Genomic DNA, 20018 nt, shown 5'->3' with positions numbered 1-20018 from the left:
GAAATGTGGGTATCTTCGCTGCGAGTTAGCCTCGACGTTTCAACTGCGGGAGTAAAAAAAGGAAGAAAAAGTAAAGTTGTTTGACAAAGAGCCGTATACTCTGTATTTTTAACTCTCAAAAACCGAGTGGTTACCCTACAATCGCCGACGGTAATAATCCCATGAGAAATCACAGCTTGTCAACTTTTACTCGCCGGTCCGCTGCGCCGACCCTGAGTGGCTACGTCAGATCCGTTAACCAAACGAATTCGTAATGCCTTTTGCAATTGGATACAGAGCCCAGCCTCTGAAGCAGGGCTTGGATTGTCCGCGGTACTTTACCAGCTGTAACAACATTCTACAACAAATAACCACGATTTCCGTCTATAAATGTAGGTACATACGTATATTGACATTTTCACGCTACGGCGAATCGGTCTCGTTCTCTTTAGCACCGCTGAAGGTATAAACAACCGTTTTGAATAGGCGACAGGAAACTTTGACGCATGTGGCGATCGCAACGCTGGTTTGTATAATTATATTCAGTCTGTTCTATTATGGCAAAATAAGGCCAATAGTCGATAGAGTATCGTTGAGTTGAATATGACAATGATGTTGTCACTCTCATTGTTGCAGGTGTGTAGAAAATAGACAATGACGAAACAGCTAACGAAGAATCTGGCTTTGGAGTAACCGCACAGACATTGAATCTCATCCAATCGTAGGATGTTCCAAATTAACGCATCTAGGTCACGGTCCGTGCCTTTCGGACCATTCGCAGTGTTGCCTACGTCGTTTCGGCTTTTCCGTTATCCGTTTTCACTCTGCGGTTTCGAGTTTCCAGTTCACGGTTCCCGACACACTTCGACGTGTTCGCGTCTCTAGACCATGCCCAAGCATTGTCTTTTAACCCTATTGCTTGAAAGTCATTGCGTCACGCGAACTTTCGCGTTAGCATGCCTTCGACGCGTGTTGCGTTACATTTTACGTGCGTGTGTGCGACGGAATCGCGTCGGTTGCTCCTGCGGGAGAACAAGTTGCGTATCAACCTGTGTGGCAGACTCCCTGTCCAGAGACCCGCGAGCCATTGTTACTAAACTAAGGGATTTCACGATTTATTGCCTCGATTCGTTCCTGCGAGTTCCGCCCACCCGCATGCTGCTCGCGGCGCTGAAACTGCGTCGCACTTCCGCTTCGGATTCATTCGTCGTTTGACTTTGGTCTCAGAACAGGAATAATTGTGAATATTTTAGTCTGACATACTTTTTCACGGGTTTTCCGCGTTCCTGAGAGTCGTATTAGTCTGGAACGGATCATACGTATCGATTGTTGAATTTTAAATTTTTTGCTCGAAAAAGTAAGGCTAACTCGTTTGGAATTTTCGTGAAAATTTGGACAAATTTGTATGATACTGGAAAAAAATCTTTGATAAACTATAACGACGTAATTTTGCGAGCGTAAACGATTGTGCGCGGTCCGGATACACTAGAAGCAACGAATCGACAGTTACAGCCAAAATATATGAAACTTACTTAGTATTTTTTCAGAACTTCGTCCTGTGCTGTTCTACATGTCTATTTTGCAATTCTGAAGAAACGATCAGCCTTCACAAATCACAAGAACAGCAAGGTTCAACCTATGAACAACAGACACAAAAACACGTTCTCTATACATGAAGTTTTCAACGGAATTTTGACGAAGTGGGGCAGTGAAAGCACATATTCATGGCTCAAAGTTTCAATTTATTTATTATGCCCTTATTCTAGTACAAGTGTTCGGGTGTCAGTGTGTTGTGATTTGATAAACTGACAAATAGATTTATAGTGGAAAACAAGGAGGGATGCACGGATGTGATTGATAGTTGCATAAAAAGTCTGATTATTGAATGAAAGAAATAGTGTTCAGTATGAATTGTCTTGAGCAGGAAATGAAAGATACTACGGTGGAAAGTTGTTATCATATTTTACATATGTAGCTTGAGATTCAGTCTGTGTACAGGTGCGACAACACCTCTGCAGGATATGATATATGATGCATGATATTTCATTGTCACTAATTTTTGTAACCCAAACCAAAATAATTACAACAATCTCATTAACCGCATTTCCTTTGAATTTCCTGAACTCTTAACCGTTAGCTATTCCAGATCTATTTTTTCACTCAGCAGGGTCCAATGGGTCAGGCATGCATCGTACAGATCAATTCACAGGGAAGACATTTTTTAATCAACGATAAGTGAGGCTAACCCATTTCAATTTTGCGTAAAAAGTTGACCATCTTCAGTAATGCAGGGATGGAGTCTCCGATGCACTACTTCTCTCCTGTTAATTCCACGCATTCACCTACATTTTCTGAGTTCCTGTGAGTTCAATTAGTCAGGAAAAGGTCGTACAGATCGAATCTGAGACCCAAAATTTTGGTCAAAAAATGAAGGAAACGTGAGGCTAACCCCTTTGCATTTTTGGCGAAAATTTTCGCGATTTTAAAAAGTGCTGGAATAAATTAATTGTGGCACTATTCCGACGTAATTTTGCGAGAGAAATCGATTGGGCGCAGTCCTAATATGCTGCGATCAACGCATCAGAAGTTAGAGCCAAAAAACGAGAACCTGTGTTTTCGACATTTTTCAGCAGGTGCTTTTTCCTTCGTAACTTCTCTCCTGTTGATCCCACGCTCTTTCCGCTGCGTTTCCTGAGTTCCTGGGGGTCCAGTTAGTCAGGTGAGAGTCATACGAAACGAATCTGAGACGAAAAATTTTTGGTCGAAAAATGAAGAAAAAGTAAGGCTAACCCCTTTGCATTTTTGGCGAAAATTTTCGCGATTTTGAAAGGTGCTGGAATAAATTAATTGTGGCACTATTCCGACGTAATTTTGCGAGAGAAATCGATTGGGCGCAGTTCCAATACGCTGCGATCAACGCATCAAAAGTTAGAGCCAAAAAACGAGAACCTGTGTTTTCGACATTTTTCAGCAGGTGCTTTTTCCTTCGTAACTTCTCTCCTGTTGATCCCACGCTCTTTCCGCTGCGTTTCCTGAGTTCCTGGGGGTCCAATTAGTCAGGCGAGAGTCATACGAAACGAATCTGAGACGAAAAATTTTTGGTCGAAAAATGAAGAAAAAGTAAGGCTAACCCCTTTGCATTTTTGGCGAAAATTTTCGCGATTTTGAAAAGTGCTGGAATAAATTAATTGTGGCACTATTCCGACGTAATTTTGCGAGAGAAATCGATTGGGCGCAGTTCCAATACGCTGCGATCAACGCATCAAAAGTTAGAGCCAAAAAACGAGAACCTGTGTTTTCGACATTTTTCAGCAGGTGCTTTTTCCTTCGTAACTTCTCTCCTGTTGATCCCACGCTCTTTCCGCTGCGTTTCCTGAGTTCCTGGGGGTCCAGTTAGTCAGGTGAGAGTCATACGAAACGAATCTGAGACGAAAAATTTTTGGTCGAAAAATGAAGAAAAAGTAAGGCTAACCCCTTTGCATTTTTGGCGAAAATTTTCGCGATTTTGAAAAGTGCTGGAATAAATTAATTGTGGCACTATTCCGACGTAATTTTGCGAGAGAAATCGATTGGGCGCAGTCCCAATACGCTGCGATCAACGCATCAAAAGTTAGAGCCAAAAAACGAGAACCTGTGTTTTCGACATTTTTCAGCAGGTGCTTTTTCCTTCGTAACTTCTCTCCTGTTGATCCCACGCTCTTTCCGCTGCGTTTCCTGAGTTCCTGGGGGTCCAATTAGTCAGGCGAGAGTCATACGAAACGAATCTGAGACGAAAAATTTTTGGTCGAAAAATGAAGAAAAAGTAAGGCTAACCCCTTTGCATTTTTGGCGAAAATTTTTGCGATTTTGAAAAGTGCTGGAATAAATTAATTGTGGCACTATTCCGACGTAATTTTGCGAGAGAAATCGATTGGGCGCAGTTCCAATACGCTGCGATCAACGCATCAAAAGTTAGAGCCAAAAAACGAGAACCTGTGTTTTCGACATTTTTCAGCAGGTGCTTTTTCCTTCGTAACTTCTCTCCTGTTGATCCCACGCTCTTTCCGCTGCGTTTCCTGAGTTCCTGGGGGTCCAATTAGTCAGGCGAGAGTCATACGAAACGAATCTGAGACGAAAAATTTTTGGTCGAAAAATGAAGAAAAAGTAAGGCTAACCCCTTTGCATTTTTGGCGAAAATTTTCGCGATTTTGAAAAGTGCTGGAATAAATTAATTGTGGCACTATTCCGACGTAATTTTGCGAGAGAAATCGATTGGGCGCAGTTCCAATACGCTGCGATCAACGCATCAAAAGTTAGAGCCAAAAAACGAGAACCTGTGTTTTCGACATTTTTCAGCAGGTGCTTTTTCCTTCGTAACTTCTCTCCTGTTGATCCCACGCTCTTTCCGCTGCGTTTCCTGAGTTCCTGGGGGTCCAATTAGTCAGGTGAGAGTCATACGAAACGAATCTGAGACGAAAAATTTTTGGTCGAAAAATGAAGAAAAAGTAAGGCTAACCCCTTTGCATTTTTGGCGAAAATTTTCGCGATTTTGAAAAGTGCTGGAATAAATTAATTGTGGCACTATTCCGACGTAATTTTGCGAGAGAAATCGATTGGGCGCAGTTCCAATACGCTGCGATCAACGCATCAAAAGTTAGAGCCAAAAAACGAGAACCTGTGTTTTCGACATTTTTCAGCAGGTGCTTTTTCCTTCGTAACTTCTCTCCTGTTGATCCCACGCTCTTTCCGCTGCGTTTCCTGAGTTCCTGGGGGTCCAGTTAGTCAGGTGAGAGTCATACGAAACGAATCTGAGACGAAAAATTTTTGGTCGAAAAATGAAGAAAAAGTAAGGCTAACCCCTTTGCATTTTTGGCGAAAATTTTCGCGATTTTGAAAAGTGCTGGAATAAATTAATTGTGGCACTATTCCGACGTAATTTTGCGAGAGAAATCGATTGGGCGCAGTTCCAATACGCTGCGATCAACGCATCAAAAGTTAGAGCCAAAAAACGAGAACCTGTGTTTTCGACATTTTTCAGCAGGTGCTTTTTCCTTCGTAACTTCTCTCCTGTTGATCCCACGCTCTTTCCGCTGCGTTTCCTGAGTTCCTGGGGGTCCAGTTAGTCAGGTGAGAGTCATACGAAACGAATCTGAGACGAAAAATTTTTGGTCGAAAAATGAAGAAAAAGTAAGGCTAACCCCTTTGCATTTTTGGCGAAAATTTTCGCGATTTTGAAAAGTGCTGGAATAAATTAATTGTGGCACTATTCCGACGTAATTTTGCGAGAGAAATCGATTGGGCGCAGTTCCAATACGCTGCGATCAACGCATCAAAAGTTAGAGCCAAAAAACGAGAACCTGTGTTTTCGACATTTTTCAGCAGGTGCTTTTTCCTTCGTAACTTCTCTCCTGTTGATCCCACGCTCTTTCCGCTGCGTTTCCTGAGTTCCTGGGGGTCCAATTAGTCAGGCGAGAGTCATACGAAACGAATCTGAGACGAAAAATTTTTGGTCGAAAAATGAAGAAAAAGTAAGGCTAACCCCTTTGCATTTTTGGCGAAAATTTTCGCGATTTTGAAAAGTGCTGGAATAAATTAATTGTGGCACTATTCCGACGTAATTTTGCGAGAGAAATCGATTGGGCGCAGTTCCAATACGCTGCGATCAACGCATCAAAAGTTAGAGCCAAAAAACGAGAACCTGTGTTTTCGACATTTTTCAGCAGGTGCTTTTTCCTTCGTAACTTCTCTCCTGTTGATCCCACGCTCTTTCCGCTGCGTTTCCTGAGTTCCTGGGGGTCCAGTTAGTCAGGTGAGAGTCATACGAAACGAATCTGAGACGAAAAATTTTTGGTCGAAAAATGAAGAAAAAGTAAGGCTAACCCCTTTGCATTTTTGGCGAAAATTTTCGCGATTTTGAAAAGTGCTGGAATAAATTAATTGTGGCACTATTCCGACGTAATTTTGCGAGAGAAATCGATTGGGCTCAGTCCCAATACGCTGCGATCAACGCATCAAAAGTTAGAGCCAAAAAACGAGAACCTGTGTTTTCGACATTTTTCAGCAGGTGCTTTTTCCTTCGTAACTTCTCTCCTGTTGATCCCACGCTCTTTCCGCTGCGTTTCCTGAGTTCCTGGGGGTCCAGTTAGTCAGGTGAGAGTCATACGAAACGAATCTGAGACGAAAAATTTTTGGTCGAAAAATGAAGAAAAAGTAAGGCTAACCCCTTTGCATTTTTGGCGAAAATTTTCGCGATTTTAAAAAGTGCTGGAATAAATTAATTGTGGCACTATTCCGACGTAATTTTGCGAGAGAAATCGATTGGGCGCAGTCCCAATACGCTGCGATCAACGCATCAAAAGTTAGAGCCAAAAAACGAGAACCTGTGTTTTCGACATTTTTCAGCAGGTGCTTTTTCCTTCGTAACTTCTCTCCTGTTGATCCCACGCTCTTTCCGCTGCGTTTCCTGAGTTCCTGGGGGTCCAGTTAGTCAGGTGAGAGTCATACGAAACGAATCTGAGACGAAAAATTTTTGGTCGAAAAATGAAGAAAAAGTAAGGCTAACCCCTTTGCATTTTTGGCGAAAATTTTCGCGATTTTGAAAAGTGCTGGAATAAATTAATTGTGGCACTATTCCGACGTAATTTTGCGAGAGAAATCGATTGGGCGCAGTCCCAATACGCTGCGATCAACGCATCAAAAGTTAGAGCCAAAAAACGAGAACCTGTGTTTTCGACATTTTTCAGCAGGTGCTTTTTCCTTCGTAACTTCTCTCCTGTTGATCCCACGCTCTTTCCGCTGCGTTTCCTGAGTTCCTGGGGGTCCAGTTAGTCAGGTGAGAGTCATACGAAACGAATCTGAGACGAAAAATTTTTGGTCGAAAAATGAAGAAAAAGTAAGGCTAACCCCTTTGCATTTTTGACGAAAATTTTCGCGATTTTGAAAAGTGCTGGAATAAATTAATTGTGGCACTATTCCGACGTAATTTTGCGAGAGAAATCGATTGGGCGCAGTTCCAATACGCTGCGATCAACGCATCAAAAGTTAGAGCCAAAAAACGAGAACCTGTGTTTTCGACATTTTTCAGCAGGTGCTTTTTCCTTCGTAACTTCTCTCCTGTTGATCCCACGCTCTTTCCGCTGCGTTTCCTGAGTTCCTGGGGGTCCAATTAGTCAGGCGAGAGTCATACGAAACGAATCTGAGACGAAAAATTTTTGGTCGAAAAATGAAGAAAAAGTAAGGCTAACCCCTTTGCATTTTTGGCGAAAATTTTCGCGATTTTGAAAAGTGCTGGAATAAATTAATTGTGGCACTATTCCGACGTAATTTTGCGAGAGAAATCGATTGGGCGCAGTTCCAATACGCTGCGATCAACGCATCAAAAGTTAGAGCCAAAAAACGAGAACCTGTGTTTTCGACATTTTTCAGCAGGTGCTTTTTCCTTCGTAACTTCTCTCCTGTTGATCCCACGCTCTTTCCGCTGCGTTTCCTGAGTTCCTGGGGGTCCAATTAGTCAGGCGAGAGTCATACGAAACGAATCTGAGACGAAAAATTTTTGGTCGAAAAATGAAGAAAAAGTAAGGCTAACCCCTTTGCATTTTTGGCGAAAATTTTCGCGATTTTGAAAAGTGCTGGAATAAATTAATTGTGGCACTATTCCGACGTAATTTTGCGAGAGAAATCGATTGGGCGCAGTTCCAATACGCTGCGATCAACGCATCAAAAGTTAGAGCCAAAAAACGAGAACCTGTGTTTTCGACATTTTTCAGCAGGTGCTTTTTCCTTCGTAACTTCTCTCCTGTTGATCCCACGCTCTTTCCGCTGCGTTTCCTGAGTTCCTGGGGGTCCAGTTAGTCAGGTGAGAGTCATACGAAACGAATCTGAGACGAAAAATTTTTGGTCGAAAAATGAAGAAAAAGTAAGGCTAACCCCTTTGCATTTTTGGCGAAAATTTTCGCGATTTTGAAAAGTGCTGGAATAAATTAATTGTGGCACTATTCCGACGTAATTTTGCGAGAGAAATCGATTGGGCGCAGTTCCAATACGCTGCGATCAACGCATCAAAAGTTAGAGCCAAAAAACGAGAACCTGTGTTTTCGACATTTTTCAGCAGGTGCTTTTTCCTTCGTAACTTCTCTCCTGTTGATCCCACGCTCTTTCCGCTGCGTTTCCTGAGTTCCTGGGGGTCCAGTTAGTCAGGTGAGAGTCATACGAAACGAATCTGAGACGAAAAATTTTTGGTCGAAAAATGAAGAAAAAGTAAGGCTAACCCCTTTGCATTTTTGGCGAAAATTTTCGCGATTTTGAAAAGTGCTGGAATAAATTAATTGTGGCACTATTCCGACGTAATTTTGCGAGAGAAATCGATTGGGCGCAGTTCCAATACGCTGCGATCAACGCATCAAAAGTTAGAGCCAAAAAACGAGAACCTGTGTTTTCGACATTTTTCAGCAGGTGCTTTTTCCTTCGTAACTTCTCTCCTGTTGATCCCACGCTCTTTCCGCTGCGTTTCCTGAGTTCCTGGGGGTCCAATTAGTCAGGCGAGAGTCATACGAAACGAATCTGAGACGAAAAATTTTTGGTCGAAAAATGAAGAAAAAGTAAGGCTAACCCCTTTGCATTTTTGGCGAAAATTTTCGCGATTTTGAAAAGTGCTGGAATAAATTAATTGTGGCACTATTCCGACGTAATTTTGCGAGAGAAATCGATTGGGCGCAGTTCCAATACGCTGCGATCAACGCATCAAAAGTTAGAGCCAAAAAACGAGAACCTGTGTTTTCGACATTTTTCAGCAGGTGCTTTTTCCTTCGTAACTTCTCTCCTGTTGATCCCACGCTCTTTCCGCTGCGTTTCCTGAGTTCCTGGGGGTCCAGTTAGTCAGGTGAGAGTCATACGAAACGAATCTGAGACGAAAAATTTTTGGTCGAAAAATGAAGAAAAAGTAAGGCTAACCCCTTTGCATTTTTGGCGAAAATTTTCGCGATTTTGAAAAGTGCTGGAATAAATTAATTGTGGCACTATTCCGACGTAATTTTGCGAGAGAAATCGATTGGGCGCAGTCCTAATATGCTGCGATCAACGCATCAAAAGTTAGAGCCAAAAAACGAGAACCTGTGTTTTCGACATTTTTCAGCAGGTGCTTTTTCCTTCGTAACTTCTCTCCTGTTGATCCCACGCTCTTTCCGCTGCGTTTCCTGAGTTCCTGGAGGTCCAGTTAGTCAGGTGAGAGTCATACGAAACGAATCTGAGACGAAAAATTTTTGGTCGAAAAATGAAGAAAAAGTAAGGCTAACCCCTTTGCATTTTTGGCGAAAATTTTCGCGATTTTGAAAAGTGCTGGAATAAATTAATTGTGGCACTATTCCGACGTAATTTTGCGAGAGAAATCGATTGGGCGCAGTTCCAATACGCTGCGATCAACGCATCAAAAGTTAGAGCCAAAAAACGAGAACCTGTGTTTTCGACATTTTTCAGCAGGTGCTTTTTCCTTCGTAACTTCTCTCCTGTTGATCCCACGCTCTTTCCGCTGCGTTTCCTGAGTTCCTGGGGGTCCAGTTAGTCAGGTGAGAGTCATACGAAACGAATCTGAGACGAAAAATTTTTGGTCGAAAAATGAAGAAAAAGTAAGGCTAACCCCTTTGCATTTTTGGCGAAAATTTTCGCGATTTTGAAAAGTGCTGGAATAAATTAATTGTGGCACTATTCCGACGTAATTTTGCGAGAGAAATCGATTGGGCTCAGTCCCAATACGCTGCGATCAACGCATCAAAAGTTAGAGCCAAAAAACGAGAACCTGTGTTTTCGACATTTTTCAGCAGGTGCTTTTTCCTTCGTAACTTCTCTCCTGTTGATCCCACGCTCTTTCCGCTGCGTTTCCTGAGTTCCTGGGGGTCCAGTTAGTCAGGTGAGAGTCATACGAAACGAATCTGAGACGAAAAATTTTTGGTCGAAAAATGAAGAAAAAGTAAGGCTAACCCCTTTGCATTTTTGGCGAAAATTTTCGCGATTTTGAAAAGTGCTGGAATAAATTAATTGTGGCACTATTCCGACGTAATTTTGCGAGAGAAATCGATTGGGCGCAGTTCCAATACGCTGCGATCAACGCATCAAAAGTTAGAGCCAAAAAACGAGAACCTGTGTTTTCGACATTTTTCAGCAGGTGCTTTTTCCTTCGTAACTTCTCTCCTGTTGATCCCACGCTCTTTCCGCTGCGTTTCCTGAGTTCCTGGGGGTCCAATTAGTCAGGTGAGAGTCATACGAAACGAATCTGAGACGAAAAATTTTTGGTCGAAAAATGAAGAAAAAGTAAGGCTAACCCCTTTGCATTTTTGGCGAAAATTTTCGCGATTTTGAAAAGTGCTGGAATAAATTAATTGTGGCACTATTCCGACGTAATTTTGCGAGAGAAATCGATTGGGCTCAGTCCCAATACGCTGCGATCAACGCATCAAAAGTTAGAGCCAAAAAACGAGAACCTGTGTTTTCGACATTTTTCAGCAGGTGCTTTTTCCTTCGTAACTTCTCTCCTGTTGATCCCACGCTCTTTCCGCTGCGTTTCCTGAGTTCCTGGGGGTCCAGTTAGTCAGGTGAGAGTCATACGAAACGAATCTGAGACGAAAAATTTTTGGTCGAAAAATGAAGAAAAAGTAAGGCTAACCCCTTTGCATTTTTGGCGAAAATTTTCGCGATTTTGAAAAGTGCTGGAATAAATTAATTGTGGCACTATTCCGACGTAATTTTGCGAGAGAAATCGATTGGGCGCAGTTCCAATACGCTGCGATCAACGCATCAAAAGTTAGAGCCAAAAAACGAGAACCTGTGTTTTCGACATTTTTCAGCAGGTGCTTTTTCCTTCGTAACTTCTCTCCTGTTGATCCCACGCTCTTTCCGCTGCGTTTCCTGAGTTCCTGGGGGTCCAATTAGTCAGGTGAGAGTCATACGAAACGAATCTGAGACGAAAAATTTTTGGTCGAAAAATGAAGAAAAAGTAAGGCTAACCCCTTTGCATTTTTGGCGAAAATTTTCGCGATTTTGAAAAGTGCTGGAATAAATTAATTGTGGCACTATTCCGACGTAATTTTGCGAGAGAAATCGATTGGGCTCAGTCCCAATACGCTGCGATCAACGCATCAAAAGTTAGAGCCAAAAAACGAGAACCTGTGTTTTCGACATTTTTCAGCAGGTGCTTTTTCCTTCGTAACTTCTCTCCTGTTGATCCCACGCTCTTTCCGCTGCGTTTCCTGAGTTCCTGGGGGTCCAGTTAGTCAGGTGAGAGTCATACGAAACGAATCTGAGACGAAAAATTTTTGGTCGAAAAATGAAGAAAAAGTAAGGCTAACCCCTTTGCATTTTTGACGAAAATTTTCGCGATTTTGAAAAGTGCTGGAATAAATTAATTGTGGCACTATTCCGACGTAATTTTGCGAGAGAAATCGATTGGGCGCAGTTCCAATACGCTGCGATCAACGCATCAAAAGTTAGAGCCAAAAAACGAGAACCTGTGTTTTCGACATTTTTCAGCAGGTGCTTTTTCCTTCGTAACTTCTCTCCTGTTGATCCCACGCTCTTTCCGCTGCGTTTCCTGAGTTCCTGGGGGTCCAATTAGTCAGGCGAGAGTCATACGAAACGAATCTGAGACGAAAAATTTTTGGTCGAAAAATGAAGAAAAAGTAAGGCTAACCCCTTTGCATTTTTGGCGAAAATTTTCGCGATTTTGAAAAGTGCCGGAATAAATTAATTGTGGCACTATTCCGACGTAATTTTGCGAGAGAAATCGATTGGGCGCAGTTCCAATACGCTGCGATCAACGCATCAAAAGTTAGAGCCAAAAAACGAGAACCTGTGTTTTCGACATTTTTCAGCAGGTGCTTTTTCCTTCGTAACTTCTCTCCTGTTGATCCCACGCTCTTTCCGCTGCGTTTCCTGAGTTCCTGGGGGTCCAGTTAGTCAGGTGAGAGTCATACGAAACGAATCTGAGACGAAAAATTTTTGGTCGAAAAATGAAGAAAAAGTAAGGCTAACCCCTTTGCATTTTTGGCGAAAATTTTCGCGATTTTGAAAAGTGCTGGAATAAATTAATTGTGGCACTATTCCGACGTAATTTTGCGAGAGAAATCGATTGGGCGCAGTTCCAATACGCTGCGATCAACGCATCAAAAGTTAGAGCCAAAAAACGAGAACCTGTGTTTTCGACATTTTTCAGCAGGTGCTTTTTCCTTCGTAACTTCTCTCCTGTTGATCCCACGCTCTTTCCGCTGCGTTTCCTGAGTTCCTGGGGGTCCAATTAGTCAGGTGAGAGTCATACGAAACGAATCTGAGACGAAAAATTTTTGGTCGAAAAATGAAGAAAAAGTAAGGCTAACCCCTTTGCATTTTTGGCGAAAATTTTCGCGATTTTGAAAAGTGCTGGAATAAATTAATTGTGGCACTATTCCGACGTAATTTTGCGAGAGAAATCGATTGGGCGCAGTCCTAATATGCTGCGATCAACGCATCAAAAGTTAGAGCCAAAAAACGAGAACCTGTGTTTTCGACATTTTTCAGCAGGTGCTTTTTCCTTCGTAACTTCTCTCCTGTTGATCCCACGCTCTTTCCGCTGCGTTTCCTGAGTTCCTGGGGGTCCAGTTAGTCAGGTGAGAGTCATACGAAACGAATCTGAGACGAAAAATTTTTGGTCGAAAAATGAAGAAAAAGTAAGGCTAACCCCTTTGCATTTTTGGCGAAAATTTTCGCGATTTTGAAAAGTGCTGGAATAAATTAATTGTGGCACTATTCCGACGTAATTTTGCGAGAGAAATCGATTGGGCGCAGTTCCAATACGCTGCGATCAACGCATCAAAAGTTAGAGCCAAAAAACGAGAACCTGTGTTTTCGACATTTTTCAGCAGGTGCTTTTTCCTTCGTAACTTCTCTCCTGTTGATCCCACGCTCTTTCCGCTGCGTTTCCTGAGTTCCTGGGGGTCCAGTTAGTCAGGTGAGAGTCATACGAAACGAATCTGAGACGAAAAATTTTTGGTCGAAAAATGAAGAAAAAGTAAGGCTAACCCCTTTGCATTTTTGGCGAAAATTTTCGCGATTTTGAAAAGTGCTGGAATAAATTAATTGTGGCACTATTCCGACGTAATTTTGCGAGAGAAATCGATTGGGCTCAGTCCCAATACGCTGCGATCAACGCATCAAAAGTTAGAGCCAAAAAACGAGAACCTGTGTTTTCGACATTTTTCAGCAGGTGCTTTTTCCTTCGTAACTTCTCTCCTGTTGATCCCACGCTCTTTCCGCTGCGTTTCCTGAGTTCCTGGGGGTCCAGTTAGTCAGGTGAGAGTCATACGAAACGAATCTGAGACGAAAAATTTTTGGTCGAAAAATGAAGAAAAAGTAAGGCTAACCCCTTTGCATTTTTGGCGAAAATTTTCGCGATTTTGAAAAGTGCTGGAATAAATTAATTGTGGCACTATTCCGACGTAATTTTGCGAGAGAAATCGATTGGGCGCAGTTCCAATACGCTGCGATCAACGCATCAAAAGTTAGAGCCAAAAAACGAGAACCTGTGTTTTCGACATTTTTCAGCAGGTGCTTTTTCCTTCGTAACTTCTCTCCTGTTGATCCCACGCTCTTTCCGCTGCGTTTCCTGAGTTCCTGGGGGTCCAATTAGTCAGGTGAGAGTCATACGAAACGAATCTGAGACGAAAAATTTTTGGTCGAAAAATGAAGAAAAAGTAAGGCTAACCCCTTTGCATTTTTGGCGAAAATTTTCGCGATTTTGAAAAGTGCTGGAATAAATTAATTGTGGCACTATTCCGACGTAATTTTGCGAGAGAAATCGATTGGGCGCAGTCCTAATATGCTGCGATCAACGCATCAAAAGTTAGAGCCAAAAAACGAGAACCTGTGTTTTCGACATTTTTCAGCAGGTGCTTTTTCCTTCGTAACTTCTCTCCTGTTGATCCCACGCTCTTTCCGCTGCGTTTCCTGAGTTCCTGGGGGTCCAGTTAGTCAGGTGAGAGTCATACGAAACGAATCTGAGACGAAAAATTTTTGGTCGAAAAATGAAGAAAAAGTAAGGCTAACCCCTTTGCATTTTTGGCGAAAATTTTCGCGATTTTGAAAAGTGCTGGAATAAATTAATTGTGGCACTATTCCGACGTAATTTTGCGAGAGAAATCGATTGGGCGCAGTTCCAATACGCTGCGATCAACGCATCAAAAGTTAGAGCCAAAAAACGAGAACCTGTGTTTTCGACATTTTTCAGCAGGTGCTTTTTCCTTCGTAACTTCTCTCCTGTTGATCCCACGCTCTTTCCGCTGCGTTTCCTGAGTTCCTGGGGGTCCAGTTAGTCAGGTGAGAGTCATACGAAACGAATCTGAGACGAAAAATTTTTGGTCGAAAAATGAAGAAAAAGTAAGGCTAACCCCTTTGCATTTTTGGCGAAAATTTTCGCGATTTTGAAAAGTGCTGGAATAAATTAATTGTGGCACTATTCCGACGTAATTTTGCGAGAGAAATCGATTGGGCTCAGTCCCAATACGCTGCGATCAACGCATCAAAAGTTAGAGCCAAAAAACGAGAACCTGTGTTTTCGACATTTTTCAGCAGGTGCTTTTTCCTTCGTAACTTCTCTCCTGTTGATCCCACGCTCTTTCCGCTGCGTTTCCTGAGTTCCTGGGGGTCCAGTTAGTCAGGTGAGAGTCATACGAAACGAATCTGAGACGAAAAATTTTTGGTCGAAAAATGAAGAAAAAGTAAGGCTAACCCCTTTGCATTTTTGGCGAAAATTTTCGCGATTTTGAAAAGTGCTGGAATAAATTAATTGTGGCACTATTCCGACGTAATTTTGCGAGAGAAATCGATTGGGCGCAGTCCCAATACGCTGCGATCAACGCATCAAAAGTTAGAGCCAAAAAACGAGAACCTGTGTTTTCGACATTTTTCAGCAGGTGCTTTTTCCTTCGTAACTTCTCTCCTGTTGATCCCACGCTCTTTCCGCTGCGTTTCCTGAGTTCCTGGGGGTCCAATTAGTCAGGCGAGAGTCATACGAAACGAATCTGAGACGAAAAATTTTTGGTCGAAAAATGAAGAAAAAGTAAGGCTAACCCCTTTGCATTTTTGGCGAAAATTTTCGCGATTTTGAAAAGTGCTGGAATAAATTAATTGTGGCACTATTCCGACGTAATTTTGCGAGAGAAATCGATTGGGCTCAGTCCCAATACGCTGCGATCAACGCATCAAAAGTTAGAGCCAAAAAACGAGAACCTGTGTTTTCGACATTTTTCAGCAGGTGCTTTTTCCTTCGTAACTTCTCTCCTGTTGATCCCACGCTCTTTCCGCTGCGTTTCCTGAGTTCCTGGGGGTCCAGTTAGTCAGGTGAGAGTCATACGAAACGAATCTGAGACGAAAAATTTTTGGTCGAAAAATGAAGAAAAAGTAAGGCTAACCCCTTTGCATTTTTGGCGAAAATTTTCGCGATTTTGAAAAGTGCTGGAATAAATTAATTGTGGCACTATTCCGACGTAATTTTGCGAGAGAAATCGATTGGGCGCAGTTCCAATACGCTGCGATCAACGCATCAAAAGTTAGAGCCAAAAAACGAGAACCTGTGTTTTCGACATTTTTCAGCAGGTGCTTTTTCCTTCGTAACTTCTCTCCTGTTGATCCCACGCTCTTTCCGCTGCGTTTCCTGAGTTCCTGGGGGTCCAATTAGTCAGGTGAGAGTCATACGAAACGAATCTGAGACGAAAAATTTTTGGTCGAAAAATGAAGAAAAAGTAAGGCTAACCCCTTTGCATTTTTGGCGAAAATTTTCGCGATTTTGAAAAGTGCTGGAATAAATTAATTGTGGCACTATTCCGACGTAATTTTGCGAGAGAAATCGATTGGGCGCAGTCCTAATATGCTGCGATCAACGCATCAAAAGTTAGAGCCAAAAAACGAGAACCTGTGTTTTCGACATTTTTCAGCAGGTGCTTTTTCCTTCGTAACTTCTCTCCTGTTGATCCCACGCTCTTTCCGCTGCGTTTCCTGAGTTCCTGGGGGTCCAGTTAGTCAGGTGAGAGTCATACGAAACGAATCTGAGACGAAAAATTTTTGGTCGAAAAATGAAGAAAAAGTAAGGCTAACCCCTTTGCATTTTTGGCGAAAATTTTCGCGATTTTGAAAAGTGCTGGAATAAATTAATTGTGGCACTATTCCGACGTAATTTTGCGAGAGAAATCGATTGGGCGCAGTTCCAATACGCTGCGATCAACGCATCAAAAGTTAGAGCCAAAAAACGAGAACCTGTGTTTTCGACATTTTTCAGCAGGTGCTTTTTCCTTCGTAACTTCTCTCCTGTTGATCCCACGCTCTTTCCGCTGCGTTTCCTGAGTTCCTGGGGGTCCAGTTAGTCAGGTGAGAGTCATACGAAACGAATCTGAGACGAAAAATTTTTGGTCGAAAAATGAAGAAAAAGTAAGGCTAACCCCTTTGCATTTTTGGCGAAAATTTTCGCGATTTTGAAAAGTGCTGGAATAAATTAATTGTGGCACTATTCCGACGTAATTTTGCGAGAGAAATCGATTGGGCTCAGTCCCAATACGCTGCGATCAACGCATCAAAAGTTAGAGCCAAAAAACGAGAACCTGTGTTTTCGACATTTTTCAGCAGGTGCTTTTTCCTTCGTAACTTCTCTCCTGTTGATCCCACGCTCTTTCCGCTGCGTTTCCTGAGTTCCTGGGGGTCCAGTTAGTCAGGTGAGAGTCATACGAAACGAATCTGAGACGAAAAATTTTTGGTCGAAAAATGAAGAAAAAGTAAGGCTAACCCCTTTGCATTTTTGACGAAAATTTTCGCGATTTTGAAAAGTGCTGGAATAAATTAATTGTGGCACTATTCCGACGTAATTTTGCGAGAGAAATCGATTGGGCGCAGTTCCAATACGCTGCGATCAACGCATCAAAAGTTAGAGCCAAAAAACGAGAACCTGTGTTTTCGACATTTTTCAGCAGGTGCTTTTTCCTTCGTAACTTCTCTCCTGTTGATCCCACGCTCTTTCCGCTGCGTTTCCTGAGTTCCTGGGGGTCCAATTAGTCAGGCGAGAGTCATACGAAACGAATCTGAGACGAAAAATTTTTGGTCGAAAAATGAAGAAAAAGTAAGGCTAACCCCTTTGCATTTTTGGCGAAAATTTTCGCGATTTTGAAAAGTGCTGGAATAAATTAATTGTGGCACTATTCCGACGTAATTTTGCGAGAGAAATCGATTGGGCGCAGTTCCAATACGCTGCGATCAACGCATCAAAAGTTAGAGCCAAAAAACGAGAACCTGTGTTTTCGACATTTTTCAGCAGGTGCTTTTTCCTTCGTAACTTCTCTCCTGTTGATCCCACGCTCTTTCCGCTGCGTTTCCTGAGTTCCTGGGGGTCCAATTAGTCAGGTGAGAGTCATACGAAACGAATCTGAGACGAAAAATTTTTGGTCGAAAAATGAAGAAAAAGTAAGGCTAACCCCTTTGCATTTTTGGCGAAAATTTTCGCGATTTTGAAAAGTGCTGGAATAAATTAATTGTGGCACTATTCCGACGTAATTTTGCGAGAGAAATCGATTGGGCGCAGTTCCAATACGCTGCGATCAACGCATCAAAAGTTAGAGCCAAAAAACGAGAACCTGTGTTTTCGACATTTTTCAGCAGGTGCTTTTTCCTTCGTAACTTCTCTCCTGTTGATCCCACGCTCTTTCCGCTGCGTTTCCTGAGTTCCTGGGGGTCCAGTTAGTCAGGTGAGAGTCATACGAAACGAATCTGAGACGAAAAATTTTTGGTCGAAAAATGAAGAAAAAGTAAGGCTAACCCCTTTGCATTTTTGGCGAAAATTTTCGCGATTTTGAAAAGTGCTGGAATAAATTAATTGTGGCACTATTCCGACGTAATTTTGCGAGAGAAATCGATTGGGCTCAGTCCCAATACGCTGCGATCAACGCATCAAAAGTTAGAGCCAAAAAACGAGAACCTGTGTTTTCGACATTTTTCAGCAGGTGCTTTTTCCTTCGTAACTTCTCTCCTGTTGATCCCACGCTCTTTCCGCTGCGTTTCCTGAGTTCCTGGGGGTCCAGTTAGTCAGGTGAGAGTCATACGAAACGAATCTGAGACGAAAAATTTTTGGTCGAAAAATGAAGAAAAAGTAAGGCTAACCCCTTTGCATTTTTGGCGAAAATTTTCGCGATTTTGAAAAGTGCTGGAATAAATTAATTGTGGCACTATTCCGACGTAATTTTGCGAGAGAAATCGATTGGGCGCAGTCCCAATACGCTGCGATCAACGCATCAAAAGTTAGAGCCAAAAAACGAGAACCTGTGTTTTCGACATTTTTCAGCAGGTGCTTTTTCCTTCGTAACTTCTCTCCTGTTGATCCCACGCTCTTTCCGCTGCGTTTCCTGAGTTCCTGGGGGTCCAATTAGTCAGGCGAGAGTCATACGAAACGAATCTGAGACGAAAAATTTTTGGTCGAAAAATGAAGAAAAAGTAAGGCTAACCCCTTTGCATTTTTGGCGAAAATTTTCGCGATTTTGAAAAGTGCTGGAATAAATTAATTGTGGCACTATTCCGACGTAATTTTGCGAGAGAAATCGATCGGGCGCAGTTCCAATACGCTGCGATCAACGCATCAAAAGTTAGAGCCAAAAAACGAGAACCTGTGTTTTCGACATTTTTCAGCAGGTGCTTTTTCCTTCGTTACTTCTCTCCTGTTGATCCCACGCTCTTTCCGCTGCGTTTCCTGAGTTCCTGGGGGTCCAGTTAGTCAGGTGAGAGTCATACGAAACGAATCTGAGACGAAAAATTTTTGGTCGAAAAATGAAGAAAAAGTAAGGCTAACCCCTTTGCATTTTTGGCGAAAATTTTCGCGATTTTGAAAAGTGCTGGAATAAATTAATTGTGGCACTATTCCGACGTAATTTTGCGAGAGAAATCGATTGGGCGCAGTTCCAATACGCTGCGATCAACGCATCAAAAGTTAGAGCCAAAAAACGAGAACCTGTGTTTTCGACATTTTTCAGCAGGTGCTTTTTCCTTCGTAACTTCTCTCCTGTTGATCCCACGCTCTTTCCGCTGCGTTTCCTGAGTTCCTGGGGGTCCAGTTAGTCAGGTGAGAGTCATACGAAACGAATCTGAGACGAAAAATTTTTGGTCGAAAAATGAAGAAAAAGTAAGGCTAACCCCTTTGCATTTTTGGCGAAAATTTTCGCGATTTTGAAAAGTGCTGGAATAAATTAATTGTGGCACTATTCCGACGTAATTTTGCGAGAGAAATCGATTGGGCGCAGTTCCAATACGCTGCGATCAACGCATCAAAAGTTAGAGCCAAAAAACGAGAACCTGTGTTTTCGACATTTTTCAGCAGGTGCTTTTTCCTTCGTAACTTCTCTCCTGTTGATCCCACGCTCTTTCCGCTGCGTTTCCTGAGTTCCTGGGGGTCCAGTTAGTCAGGTGAGAGTCATACGAAACGAATCTGAGACGAAAAATTTTTGGTCCAAAAATGAAGAAAAAGTAAGGCTAACCCCTTTGCATTTTTGGCGAAAATTTTCGCGATTTTGAAAAGTGCTGGAATAAATTAATTGTGGCACTATTCCGACGTAATTTTGCGAGAGAAATCGATTGGGCGCAGTTCCAATACGCTGCGATCAACGCATCAAAAGTTAGAGCCAAAAAACGAGAACCTGTGTTTTCGACATTTTTCAGCAGGTGCTTTTTCCTTCGTAACTTCTCTCCTGTTGATCCCACGCTCTTTCCGCTGCGTTTCCTGAGTTCCTGGGGGTCCAGTTAGTCAGGTGAGAGTCATACGAAACGAATCTGAGACGAAAAATTTTTGGTCGAAAAATGAAGAAAAAGTAAGGCTAACCCCTTTGCATTTTTGGCGAAAATTTTCGCGATTTTGAAAAGTGCTGGAATAAATTAATTGTGGCACTATTCCGACGTAATTTTGCGAGAGAAATCGATTGGGCGCAGTCCCAATACGCTGCGATCAACGCATCAAAAGTTAGAGCCAAAAAACGAGAACCTGTGTTTTCGACATTTTTCAGCAGGTGCTTTTTCCTTCG

General features: G+C 42.4%; 2 protein-coding genes across 11 annotated transcripts in view; both read left to right on the top strand.

Annotated features, from left to right (window-relative positions):
• The window catches only part of LOC107224567 (sialidase), a 44746-nt gene extending 43025 nt beyond the window's left edge, over positions 1–1721 (top strand). The window contains exon 3 of the mRNA XM_015664667.2: positions 1527–1721. Coding sequence (XP_015520153.2) covers positions 1527–1570 — 44 coding nt within the window. The 3' untranslated portion in view covers positions 1571–1721. The remainder of the gene's footprint in view (positions 1–1526) is intronic.
• LOC107224485 (dystrophin, isoforms A/C/F/G/H) overlaps positions 1–20018 on the top strand; it is a 325712-nt gene that overhangs the window by 199040 nt on the left and 106654 nt on the right. The gene's annotated exons all lie outside the window — the stretch shown is intronic.

The sequence above is a fragment of the Neodiprion lecontei genome, chromosome 7 (genome assembly GCF_021901455.1).
Source record: "Neodiprion lecontei isolate iyNeoLeco1 chromosome 7, iyNeoLeco1.1, whole genome shotgun sequence".
Lineage (NCBI taxonomy): Eukaryota > Metazoa > Arthropoda > Insecta > Hymenoptera > Diprionidae > Neodiprion > Neodiprion lecontei.
This window is presented reverse-complemented; position numbering and strand designations above follow the sequence as displayed.